Consider the following 12,342-nt stretch of genomic DNA (forward strand, 5'->3'; position numbering starts at 1 on the left):
TCCTGCTTTATAATCACGATTTTAGCGGCTTTTCAAGTAAAATTAATACTCAATTTAGTAGAAAAAAACCCTCATGTCTAACGTCACTGTAAAATACTTTAATATTTCCATGCCTTGCATTTTGTAATATTGTCTGGGCTGCCTCACATCCTTCTCCACTTCATCAAATACTTTTGAGATTTTTAAGAATAATTTCATAAATCCAGGAGTCAAGAGTGAACTACACAGTTCGGAAAGTTTTAACTTTCACCAATCTCATCTATCAATACTCTACAAACAGGCATATTTATAAATAAATTAATCAATAATGAACAAAACCTTCCAAACACATTTCACAACTTTATCCTCTCATCATCAGACATTCACTCCGACTCAACGAGGAACCCAAATTTCCTGAGTCCAAACTCTGGAACTCTGTGGACAAATCCACTGTTCAAATAGTATCAGTGTACAAAGTAGATATGTTGTGACTGTTTTTATTCACTCGTATGTTAGTTTCCTCTGCTTGTTGCTCCTTGATTCTTTTTTTTTATTATCTTACATTATCTACTCTTTATTGATGTGGACGATTTCATATAAGCCCCTTGGGCTTCTTTCCTCTCCTCCACAATCAGGTTTTATTTCTTGTAATTCTGTATTATAATCCTGTTTTCTGCACGCACACACGCACCTGGTACTTCACAACAGTGTTACTCATTTAATAGAAATATTCAGTGGTGCTACAGTGACAGTAACTTTATAAAGCTGCTTATTTTGGCTTTCAGACACCATATGTGCCTTTTTCTTTCTCCTCTGTTGGTTCATGACTGTCCATCTGGCTCGGACAGTCAAATCTGAGGCATTTCTTTCATCCCCAGCCGTCGACACGCGGTTCTCATTAGTTTGACTTGCCACGGTGTGACACGGACTGTCAGGCCGTCGTCAGCTTCAGGCCGGCCCGGCTCTCTCTCCCTCCTCTAATACCCCGTCTTTATTTTCTGTCTTTTCTTGTAATCCTCTCCTGCTCGTCCTCCTCGCTGCTCTTTGAAACGGTGTTGTCTTTCCCTTGTGATTGTGCGGTGTACGTTCTCACTACTCACCCCCACACCGCCGCATGGCAGCATCACAAACATCCTTTGCGAGAGGATTCCTGGGGAAGATTCACTCACAATTAACATTCAGAAACTTACAAAGGAAAATAAGAGAAGCTTGAAAATAAGAACAATTCTCAGTGTGGCCATTGCAATCAATCATAATTGTCCTGAGCAATGGTAATATGTCTTCATCCTGACTGAAGAAGATGATGACAACATGCTTCTGTATCGCAATTCTGGCCTTCTTACGGACACAAATAAAAAATGAGATTAATGTGACTTGTATTAACTAAGAGTATCACCATGAGTTTTCAAATGACGGCTTTGCATGCTTTCATCATGTTTCAGCACGTATCATGTTTGCACCCGTTTTTCCGTGAACAAACCTTCTGCCTTCTACCCGTCGTTCAAATATAAAGACCTAAAGGGTAAAAGTGTGACGTACCAGCCAGCTTGCGGTTGTCCAGTTTGAGTCTGTTGAAGGGGTTGGTGCCGTAAAGCAACACGTGGCGCTCAGTGTGGACGGATTGCAGCTCCTCCAGAGTGGCTTTACGGCCGCGGATGCTCTGCGGAGACACGACAACAGTCTTTACTTTAGATTCAGATCGTGTATATACGGCACCCTCCATCAGTTACACATGCAGAACAACTTAATTCTGACTTCGTATGGGAGTTGTTTTTTTATTCTTGCTCTTTGTTACAAAAATGTGGAACACTTGTTAATATAATGCAATTCATTACAACGTGTGAGTGTGTGTGTGTGTGTGTGTGTGTGTGTGTGTGTGTGTGTGTGTGTGTGTGTGTGTGTGTGTGTGTGTGTGTGTGTGCGCGTCGTACCTCACACTGCCCCCTCAGTCCTCTCTCCTGTAGTCGGGACCAGATGCTCTGTATTCTCCCAGCATGCTCCGGGTGGCTGCTGTTGTCACCACACGTACACTGGTGCTTCAGCATCTGAGAGTCGTACACCAGACCTGACACACACACACACACACACACACACACACACACACACACACACACACACACACACACACACACACACACACACACACACACACACACACACACACACAGACCAACATTAGTACAGTTCTATCTTATGAGATCTAGTAATATTTTGAGACACTGTATTTTTGACTTGCATGATTTATTAGCTAGAATCATAACGACTAAAACAAAAAAGAGCTTTAAATATTCCGATTAATGTAAAACCTACAAGGGTCAGTGACTAAAGTGTGACTCCATGTTAACGGATGGATAGTTGGAGGAACTCTCTTGCTTTAACTTTACAACAAAGACAAGATGTTGCATTACACTCATTAAAGTTTATGGCTCTGTTTCTCACAAGGACACGCAGAGAAAACCTCCAACTTAAGAAATCCTCTGGATGCCACAGTCTTGGGAGTTTGAAGTAATCTGGGCGGTTTGAATGAAAGAACACAGATCCACCTCCGAACGAACATGTCCAGGAGGCCGTGCGTTAGTGAAGCGACGGTACAATCTGCTGAACACTTATTGATAAATCTGCATCATTCGTGCTTTAAATATATACATATACATAAAATACATTCTAGAGGCTATTAATGTCTTTTTGTGTGGCGGAACCATTTCCTGAGAAGAGCAAAGAGCTTGTTAGGAGCAGTGAGAAGAACGCAGTGACACGAAAGTAACAGCAAACATCTCGTTGCAGTCACACAACAATCCTCTCTTCTTTCTGTGAAGGCTTAAGTGCTTCTTTTTTCTGACATGTCATTACGTCTGATGGTTTTAACCTCTAACATCCACCATTTCCTGGGTATTTTATGGGATTGTGGTTTGTCGCCATACAGAGATTCTGTATTTGGGTTAAAGCTGCTAAGTTTTGCCGCCGTGACGCTGTTAACCGGGGTCTGACTCACCCGTGGTGAAGCGCGGTTTGCTGCTGGCGTCCTGTGCGGTCAGGCTCAGGGGCTTCTCGGGCAGAGTGAGGGAGGTGGAGGCCGGGGAGGACTGGGTCCGGGACAGGGGGCGATGCACGACCAAGCTGCCCCCGACCCCGCTGCCGGCGCCGCGTAGCATGGGCACGGCAAGGGTTTCCATCTGTCGATGCAGCTGCTGCAGCTGCTTCTGCTGTTCCCATAGCAACGACTGTGGAGATGATGAGAAAAGTCAGAATTAATGTTGATTATCAGAAAAACTGCAAAAGTTGTTGTTATATTTGTCCTTCGAATTTGCTCTTCTTCCCACATCTATAGAGTCATTGTTCATCTTGTAATACATCCCAACACAGCCTGACCTCTGACCTTGTGGTTTATCTGATCAGATTCCCTGAAAGACTGTAAATGACCACACGTCACCCATTGGCGATGACAGAGCTACACTGCCATCTACAGGCCAGCCCAGTGAACTGCACCTGTGTGGTTTCAACTCCCTCCTCTGCTAAACTCCCACTCCACACAAGCTTTGTCTCAGCTATAGTGGATCAATAACAGACTTTACAATGTTTTTGTGTGTCGTAAGATAAATATTTTTATTTTGGTACCTACCTAGTCAGCAAGTATCTTGAGTTAAAAAATGTTCTATGCTGGGAAAATGCATCCCCCTGAGGGAATCCCCCCCCCCTCCTCAAAAAAAAAGTAAATTTTTAACCCCACAAGAAGTGTGTATCCCTAAATGATTATTAATAATATGTATACATGCGTTTAATAATTCAACCTTAAACCAGGGGTGTCAAACATAAGGCCTGTGGTCCAAAACCAGCCTGCAAGAGGCTTCAAACTGGCCACCAAACCACCAAAGAAATGGTAAAAATTTTAAAGAAAACATGTTTTTTAGCACTGACATAACACTGAGATATCAGTGATGCTGCCATGAACGCTAACTACCTCGTTGCTATCAAACTAGCCTCAAAGCCGTGCTGTCAGGGTGAGTTTGTCAAAACATGCATGATGCAACAGTTATAGTTGTTTTTTTTGGACATTTCACTGTATTTTGCACCAGAAGGTTTCATTCAAATTAAAAGATTTAATTTATGCTGAGATTGTTATCATTTTCAGCTGTAATAATTTTTTTGGGCCAAAATATAGTAATTTCCATTACACATACTCTGTTCCATTACAAAGAAAAACTATATATATCTGGTTCAAATGTTTTCAAAATTACCACAATTCAAGAATGATCTGTAAAACCTGTGATTTATCTTTTCTTTAATTTGATTTAATTGCCCTCTATCTTCTGGAGAGTCTGCAGACCTGGTTCAGTATGAGCGCGTGCTGCAGGTTCATTTGCTCTTCCTGGGATTTGGACGCCGTCGGCTCCGCCTCCCTCAGAGACTCCGCCCTCATCCTGCCGTGATAGGTGGGCTCGGTGGGAGACGTCCCACCCCCGTCCTCCGAGTCCATGTCCTCCGACGGGATCTGGTGCAGCCTGGGCTTCTCGCTGGACTTGGACATCAGCTACAGGGATGCACAAAAACAGAGACCGTCATGCAACTCTGAGATGAAAAGACTGTGGCTGTGACCAAAGCGCGTTCCCACCTTTCCCAGGGGAGTCTGCTGTTTGAGCCGCTCCAGGAGCTGTGTGTTGTGCTGTTGCTGCAGGAGGTGTGTGTGAAGGCTGCGGGGGCTCTGGGGCAGCGGCTCCGAGCGCGTCCTGCTCAGGGGCTTGTGGGGCTGGGCGCCGCCAGGAGAGAGGTGGTCCACCTGGGGAGCAAACTGCAGGGGGACGGAGTCCAGGCCTGAAACTGAGAAAAAGAGCATCAGATCACACAGTGCAGGTCCAGACTGAACGCGACGCCACAAGGCAGCGGAATCAGCTTAACAGGAAACTGTTAAATCAACATTTCATCTCCGATTTAAACCGCGCAGTGACGTGTTGGAGTGTCGAGGCCATAGAAATTAACCAAGAGATGCTGGAGGGGGATGATAATATCCTAATTCAACATTTCATCCTCAGAATTGCTTTCACTAAACTCTCCTCCTCCTGCAGAGGCTCACCACTATTAAACTAACTTCTAGATTTCTAGCACAGATAACTTCCATTATGAAGCACATTTCAACCACATGTCACTTTGAAGGCAGAGAAGATCAAATGCATGCATATCGAACCAATAATTTAAAGTCATTCTCACTCAGTCTTCTGACTTAATCTTCCGTCTTCGCATGCAGAAAGATGATTTTTCTAAATCCGACCACTAGGTGGTGCTCTAACAGTTCACTCAACCTTATAAAGCAGCTCCACCTCTATGGATCGAAGTCACAATCTTTACTGAAGTAGAAGTTCAGATTTTCATTAAAAAAAAAATAAAAATACTTTGGTGAAAGTCACACATATATTTCTATTATTTATTTGTCCATTCATTTTGAAAATATGTATTTATTTATGGAATACTTTTTCCATTGTGAGTGTTTCACTTGGTCTCTCTGGTTGATTATCTGTATAAATATAGGTCAAACTGAAAGAACTAGTCAAGTAAAAGTAAAAAACGTCTAGATTCTGAAATGTGTTAAGTGCAAAAATAAAAACACTTTTTAAGGTTGTTGGTGCTTGAACCTGGAATGAAATGCTACCATCAGTCAACATTGCTCCGCCTTTCGATTAATTTTCGATCTGCAGGATTAGAAAGTCTTCGTCAGAGGTCTCACCGGAGAGCAGCGGAGTGTGTACGAGCCCCGAGGCCTCCAGGATGATGACGGGTAGGTGAGGGTTCATCTGCCCCGCCTGATCCTCTCTGCTGAGGGGCAGGAAGACCGGCGTGCCCCCCGCGGTGACCACGGGCACCCGGCGCATCTTCAGAGAGGACAGCTCTCCTTCAGCCTGCACACACACGTCGACATTTTAGCAGAAGTAGAATTCTATCGTGTAAACTACGACACGAGATCTGTGAGAAGTTATTTATTACGTCTGCCATATTTCTTATCCGTTTATCTGTATGTCTGGTAGCAACATTACCTCAAAACTACTGCATGTATTTTGTCCCCGCAGATAAATATTAGGCTATGGAAGAGTCCATTTCAATTTGGAGGCGATCCATTTTATAGGCTTTTGAGGATTACATCAAAACTACATGACAGATTTTCACCAAATTTTCGACCTGTCGGAATTCGGTGCTGTATGGTGTCTTGGAGCTCGAACTCGCATGGGAAAAAAACCAAAAGAAACATTCTGGGCTTGAGGCGTTCTCTGTGTAGGATTTGCATTTTCTCCCTCTGCACACATTAGTTTTCTTCAGTTAAGTCGGTTGCCTTGCTTTTTATTCTCCTTCTTTCTAGTTGCCCAATGACTCTATCTCCATCTAAATGGCGCAAATGCTGCTACTGCGCATTCGCATCACGCCCGTAGTAAATACTTCTTCTGCACATGTGCAAGTAGTCAAACAATAACAACAATGTTTGCCTCCAGAGTGTCATGACTCTCAGTCAATACTCTCCTGGGATGAGTTAAGTTTTATAGTTGAGTTACCCGGAATAGCAATCCAACCTGGTTGTTGGTCAATACGATTGTCTGTGTCTATATCGTATTGTTCTCTGCGCGCATGTGTGAGTGGTTTTGTCACAATAACAATCAACAGCACCCACTAGTGGCCCAACATGAAAACTACATTGTTTTCTGAGTTTTTTGCCACTTCAGCGTAAATGGATAAAGTTCTCAGAAAGTTCTAGAAACGCACGTGCAAAAACGATGCGTCTTCATTTGAAATCATTCTAGTGTAAAAGGGGCCGTAATAATTTTTTCCATGCTGTGTGAGGAGATTGGCTCTGACCGCGCGGCTGTTTCATTTCACTGTGAATGTTGTGAAATTCAGGACTTTAACAGACTGAGAAAAAGCTTTTGCCATAATCAGACCAAATAGCTCGTTACACCTGAAATGAAAATGTGCAATAATGACAGTCGAATGCTGTATGAGTGTGCTTTTTGCACATTTTCTAGCACATACTCTGCATTTCATTTTTCCCTTTTAAACTTTCCACCTCTTCTTACATACAGCATCTATACTGTGGCACATTCATGGACGGCATCTACAAAGTTGTTGTTATTTTGTTAAACAATAAAGACTATTCTGTTTCTGAATTTGACTTTGGAAAACTTTCATGTTTGTTTTTTTAATTCCCTTTCAGAGTGCTGCTTGTGTTATAAATGTCATTTATACACAGAGAAACTGAATGCTTAAAACTGTGTAATGTTTTTTTTTACAAATTTAACAGTTTTTCAACTTTGATCTCTCAAAGAGTTTGATTGTAATGGTGATTTTCCTGGATGGGGAAATGTTGCCTGGTTTAGCTGGACTGAGCTGGAGGTGTAAGTGAGTGTTTACCCTGGAGTTGGCCGGCAGTCCCAGCGTGATGGTGGGCAGTGTGGACGGACTCTGGATGGTGAAGTTGGCTAAAGTGCCATCTCTGAGCAGCAGCTTCTGTGCCTGTAAATACAAGACGGAATTATTAGGAGTTGGTACATTCAACCCATGGTTTTAATCTCATGGCAAAGATAAAGATATATTCACTTCATATTAAAACCGCTAACGATCATTCTGATGAAACCGGAGCTGTGAGACGTTTGTGGCAGGTGTGACAGAGACGCTGTGCTCGGCCTTTCTGTGATTAAATGAATTATGTAGAAACATCTGACAGACTGTGTCCTGCTGCTCTGGTGTCATTGTTTTAAACATGTCATTACAGCACAGCACATGCACATGGAACAGCTGGATTTTTATTTGTCTGAAAAGGCTCGTGTGTTTCAGCCCCTCAAGATACTGGAGGGTGTTGCAACAGCGGGAAGAGGAAGAAAACTTCTTTAAATATCTTTAAAAATTCTTCTTGTGCTAAACTTTGATAATACAATCATGAAACTGCTGTCGTTTTGAACTTCTGAACGCTTTTTAAAAGGGAATCTTCCTCTTCAAAATGTCAAGTTTATTCATCTTAAAGTAATTATTTACCTTTGATTTTTCTTTTTCTGTATGTATTATATGCTCTTTTGTTGTCTTCCTACTTTTAACTAGATTTGTTTTACATTTCTATTGTATCTCCTTTTTAGAATAGAATACAATAGAATAGAATAGTTAATTATAATTTTAACACAAGTTTCCCCTTTCCATTAACGTATATCTATGAGCTTTAAAAATATTCAGGAGGATTATTTTTTACATAGTTTGACCTCCTTTTGTCATTTTACTGTTTCATTTCTTTCAATTTCAATAATCGCTCTAAAGTGACACTGAAATGCATTGTCTACTACTTTTCTTGTATTTTCTGTTTCCTTTCTTGTGTTTTCTTATTATTGCTTCATTAGCCACTTAGAATTGAACCATCCCGCAATAAAAAGTGCTATAGAAATCAAGTTTGATTTTGTGTGTGTGTGTGTGTGTGTGTGTGTGTGTGTGTGTGTGTGCGCGCACCTCATGGGAGAGGCCTCCTGCAGAGGGCAGCAGTCCGTTCTCGTTGGGCAGACTGTCGTTGGGTGAACTGCAGCCGGAGACGGGCGTGCTGCTGCTGCTGGGAGACGAGTCTGCAACGCATCGGAACGCAATCACATCAACTTTATGAACTGATCAAGAGAGAAACGTGAGGAAGAACATTCCTCTGGTAGCAGCTGTACGGCCAGAAGTTAACAAAGTTTGGCTCCACGAAGGAGAAACACTGAAACAAAAGTCACATTCACCTCTTTAATGCAGAGATGTAGTTCATAATTGTGTGTGTGTGTGTGTTGAGGTTACCCAGTGTGTCGGGCACTCTGTGTTTGACGGTGGGCGGGGCGCTCTGCTTGCGGGTGAGCGGGCTCCTGCGGGTGTTCAGGTGTTTCTTCAGCTTGTGTTTCACCTTCAGATTGGGCTCGGACGCTGACGAAATCAAGAGCAATGGGAGAACTGTCACAGTGACGTCCTGAAATAAATCAAGCACCTCGCAGACGTGTGTGTGTGTGTGTGTGTGTGTGTGTGTGTGTGTGTGTGTGTGTGTGTGTGTGTGTGTGTGTGTGTGTGTGTGTGTGTGTGTTACGATGATTCACCTGCTCTGCGCAGACGCGTCCCCTCGGGACCCTCGGGCGGAGGCTGTGACGGAGATGAGAGCAGAGCCTGGGAGGACACGCTGGAGTCCGGGCCCTGTTTTCTGAGAAAACAACCACCCAAACACACATTTTAACAAAGGCTTTCTAACAAACTGTCCTGGTGTGAACATGAGCCGTGACCAGGGGAGATCAAATCTAACATTTCTACCCGGATCTTTTATGCATTTTATTTTTATGCATTTGCATTAAATCATGAATTAACTTTGGCAACAACATCCATTCACTTCCTTTAACTATGGCAGCTCACAGATCAAACCAGACATATATAATCTCTCCTCTTCCTCTTCTGCTCAATAATACATACTTTTTTTAATTCAGATTTTCTTTCCAAAATTGCAAGCAACCCACGACATCCATCCCGTAACCTGCGCCTCGGCTGAAATAATGTGAATAAAACCTGATGGCAGCAATGAAACGCTCATTTTAAAAGATGTATCCAACAGAAACGAGGACAAAAATACCATGAAATGTTATTAAATCAGTAAGATCCTTTAAATTTTTATACACTTCATACCAGAAAAGTGAGTCTTTCAGATTTAAAGATGATGAGTGTTTAATGCTCTGCGGCTTTTTATCCCTGAAGCACTCCCCTCCACAATTTATCTCTCGGGAAGGATTCAGACCCTGTTTACATGGCCTTTCAAGTGAAACTGCAACGTTTTTGCATTTTTGTTTCAGAAAAGTTTCACGCTTATACAGCAACATTTTGAAAAGACTGTCAAAGAAACAGCAGAAACTCTGAAAATGACGTATTTTTCATGCTGGGCCACTAGTGGGTGCTGTTGTTTGTTTTTGTGATGAAACCACACACATGCATACAGAGAACAATCCGTTATAAACCTTAACAATGGCGAGATACAAGGACATTCGTACGGACAGACAGATGATGAAGGGTTTCCCCGTTTCCTTGATGATGGAGTCGGAGAGTCTCGTTCAAAAAGTAGTTTTTCATACCACGGTCGTGTCTGGCAGCCACGCCAGATTCCAATAAAGGCAGCAACAGGAGGAGATTCCTAATCTCTTCCTGTTGCAGGAGCAAAAACTGTTCTGACACCAAAACGCTTTCAATCACATAACATTGTTTGCCTAAGCTGCCGAACAGGATAATGGGGAATAAACAAACAAACAAACAAACAAACAAACAAAACAAACTTGTTTTTTTCCTCATTTCCATGGAGATGGAGGATTTTCAAAAAGTTCCACCTTGGGAGCCGTTTTCAACAAGTTAAATTCCCAGTAGCGCCGGGCACCGAAAAACAATACTTAACAAAGTAATAATGGACAATAAACTGGATGAAGCAGTACAGAAGGTAAATGCATGCAGGATGCTTTTACTTTAATTGTATCTGTATTATTTCTTGTACATAAGTTACGTGTAGCTTATTTATGTAGAGTTTGCATGTTTTCTCTATAAGTGTTTTCAAGGTGAATTGGATAAATCCCACTTGTGTGAGCTGGGATTGGCTTTACAAATGTTTTGTGTACGCGTGTGCGTGTGTGTGTAGGTTGCCTCACCTGTATGCTGCGGGAGTAGCGGTCAGTGGGTTGGAGTTTGTTCTTTCCAGCGCCGCCTGTTTCTGCTTCTTGAGGATGACCTCCTGAAGTCTTCGCTTCACGAGGGAACTCGCCACAGCGCCTGTCGGTCGAGTGACGTGAACCAATGAAAACCACACGAGGACCCAGTGAACGGCAGAGCAGCATCAGGAGAGGGATGAGAAAATCCACACAGCGTACACACAATGAGCGCGGTGTTTTCTGAGAGTATGTTTACTTATATCCCTGTGTGTGTGTGTGAGTGTGTGTGTGTGTGCCACACGGAGGTGACAGCAGGTGCCGGGAGTGATCGAGTCAATATTGACCCAGTGACTGTATACGCCCGGACACCGGACTATATTTAACTCGCTCGTCGTCGCTGCACTTGTCATGTTATATTTAGTTCCCATTTCAAAGCAAACACATCTGATCATGGACCTCAAGCCCTTCATGTTGGGACTTTCCTCTCTGGCCACGATTAAGGACTGTGAGCTGTAATTATTTTCAAAGCCATGGAAATGGTTTCACATGAGGCCAGGTGGGGGAGGAAAAAAAAAAAGAGAGACTACTTTGAATGTCAACGGAAACTTGTAGTAACAAGTTACTGAAGTGGAAGTTCGATGTGTGTTTTCCTGAGTGTGTGTGGACATTTATTTACATCTGTCGTGAAGGCCAATCTCTATTTACACACTGATATAGTGAGAGTTTCACTATATTTTGCTGTAAAGATATGTTAGCTTTAAACTAGTGTTATGCTTAGATTAACGTTGAAGGGTTTCGAGTAAGGCAAGTTATAATTAAGGATGAGTGTAGGGCAAGTCTGCAGGAAATGAATGTAAGTCAGGGTAATATCCCTAAACAGCATCAAAACACCACTTGTGTGTGTCTGTTCTTGTTTATCGTACGATGTGGTGCTTACACAACGAAAGCTCAGCAGACTTCTGGGGTCCAACGTAACATTGTGGGGACCAGAATGCTTTGCATGACTTTAGAGTTTAATTGTTTGGTTTTAAGAGCTGAGGTCACAATGAGGTAACGCTTAGGGTTCGATATTAACGTTAGGTTAGCCTATATCAATGAGGAAGGTCCAACAAAGATCGTGTGTGTGTATGTGTGTGTGTGGTCAAGCTGTAGCTTTAGACCAGAGTCGGGCATCATAAGGCCTGCGGGCCATATTTGGCCCTATAGCTCTGCTTCACCGGGAACAGGGAAAATCCTGAATCAAATGAAAAGTATTGATATTATTGTCTTTATTACATCTAAAATGTTACATTTTTTCAGGTTATTGGCCATTATTACATCATTGGCTGGGCCGAGCAAATTGGCAAGCAGGGCCGATTGCTACCCCACAAAATTGATGCTTCACAGTGGGGAAAAAAATGGTTGATAAGGAAACAAATGATCTAATTCACTTATTTGATTAACTTGAAATTCAAAGAAATTGAATTATTATTTCTAGACGATGACTGGGGAAAAAAAAGTGACACATAGCAACCGTAGCTCATACAAAACATGTTAAAAACTCAAGTCAACTTATGTCTTGACCACCAGCTTTTTCTCAATTTCTATCCTTATTGTGAAATAAACCATGTTGCAATGTTTTAGTATTCAGTTTTTGGTGTTCTTGTTTTCACTATAATGGTGATTCCACTTTTAATATTTCAACGTAGTGAAAGTCACACTCACTGTCAATGCC

General features: G+C 42.4%; 1 protein-coding gene across 3 annotated transcripts in view; it reads right to left on the bottom strand.

The window, feature by feature from the left end:
* The window catches only part of hdac7a (histone deacetylase 7a), a 74,561-nt gene that overhangs the window by 13,715 nt on the left and 48,504 nt on the right, over positions 1-12,342 (bottom strand). For all 3 annotated transcript variants that reach the window (XM_080469790.1, XM_080469792.1, XM_080469791.1), the window contains 12 exons: positions 10,629-10,749; positions 9,054-9,154; positions 8,764-8,886; positions 8,446-8,555; positions 7,366-7,467; positions 5,696-5,867; positions 4,589-4,794; positions 4,304-4,507; positions 2,972-3,200; positions 1,911-2,044; positions 1,519-1,639; positions 1,080-1,129 (listed from right to left, as the gene is read on the bottom strand). In XM_080469790.1, coding sequence (XP_080325916.1) covers positions 1,080-1,129; positions 1,519-1,639; positions 1,911-2,044; positions 2,972-3,200; positions 4,304-4,507; positions 4,589-4,794; positions 5,696-5,867; positions 7,366-7,467; positions 8,446-8,555; positions 8,764-8,886; positions 9,054-9,154; positions 10,629-10,749 — 1,673 coding nt within the window. The remainder of the gene's footprint in view (positions 1-1,079; positions 1,130-1,518; positions 1,640-1,910; positions 2,045-2,971; positions 3,201-4,303; positions 4,508-4,588; positions 4,795-5,695; positions 5,868-7,365; positions 7,468-8,445; positions 8,556-8,763; positions 8,887-9,053; positions 9,155-10,628; positions 10,750-12,342) is intronic.

The sequence above is a fragment of the Lipophrys pholis genome (assembly GCF_963383615.2).
Source record: "Lipophrys pholis genome assembly, chromosome: 8".
NCBI lineage: Eukaryota > Metazoa > Chordata > Actinopteri > Blenniiformes > Blenniidae > Lipophrys > Lipophrys pholis.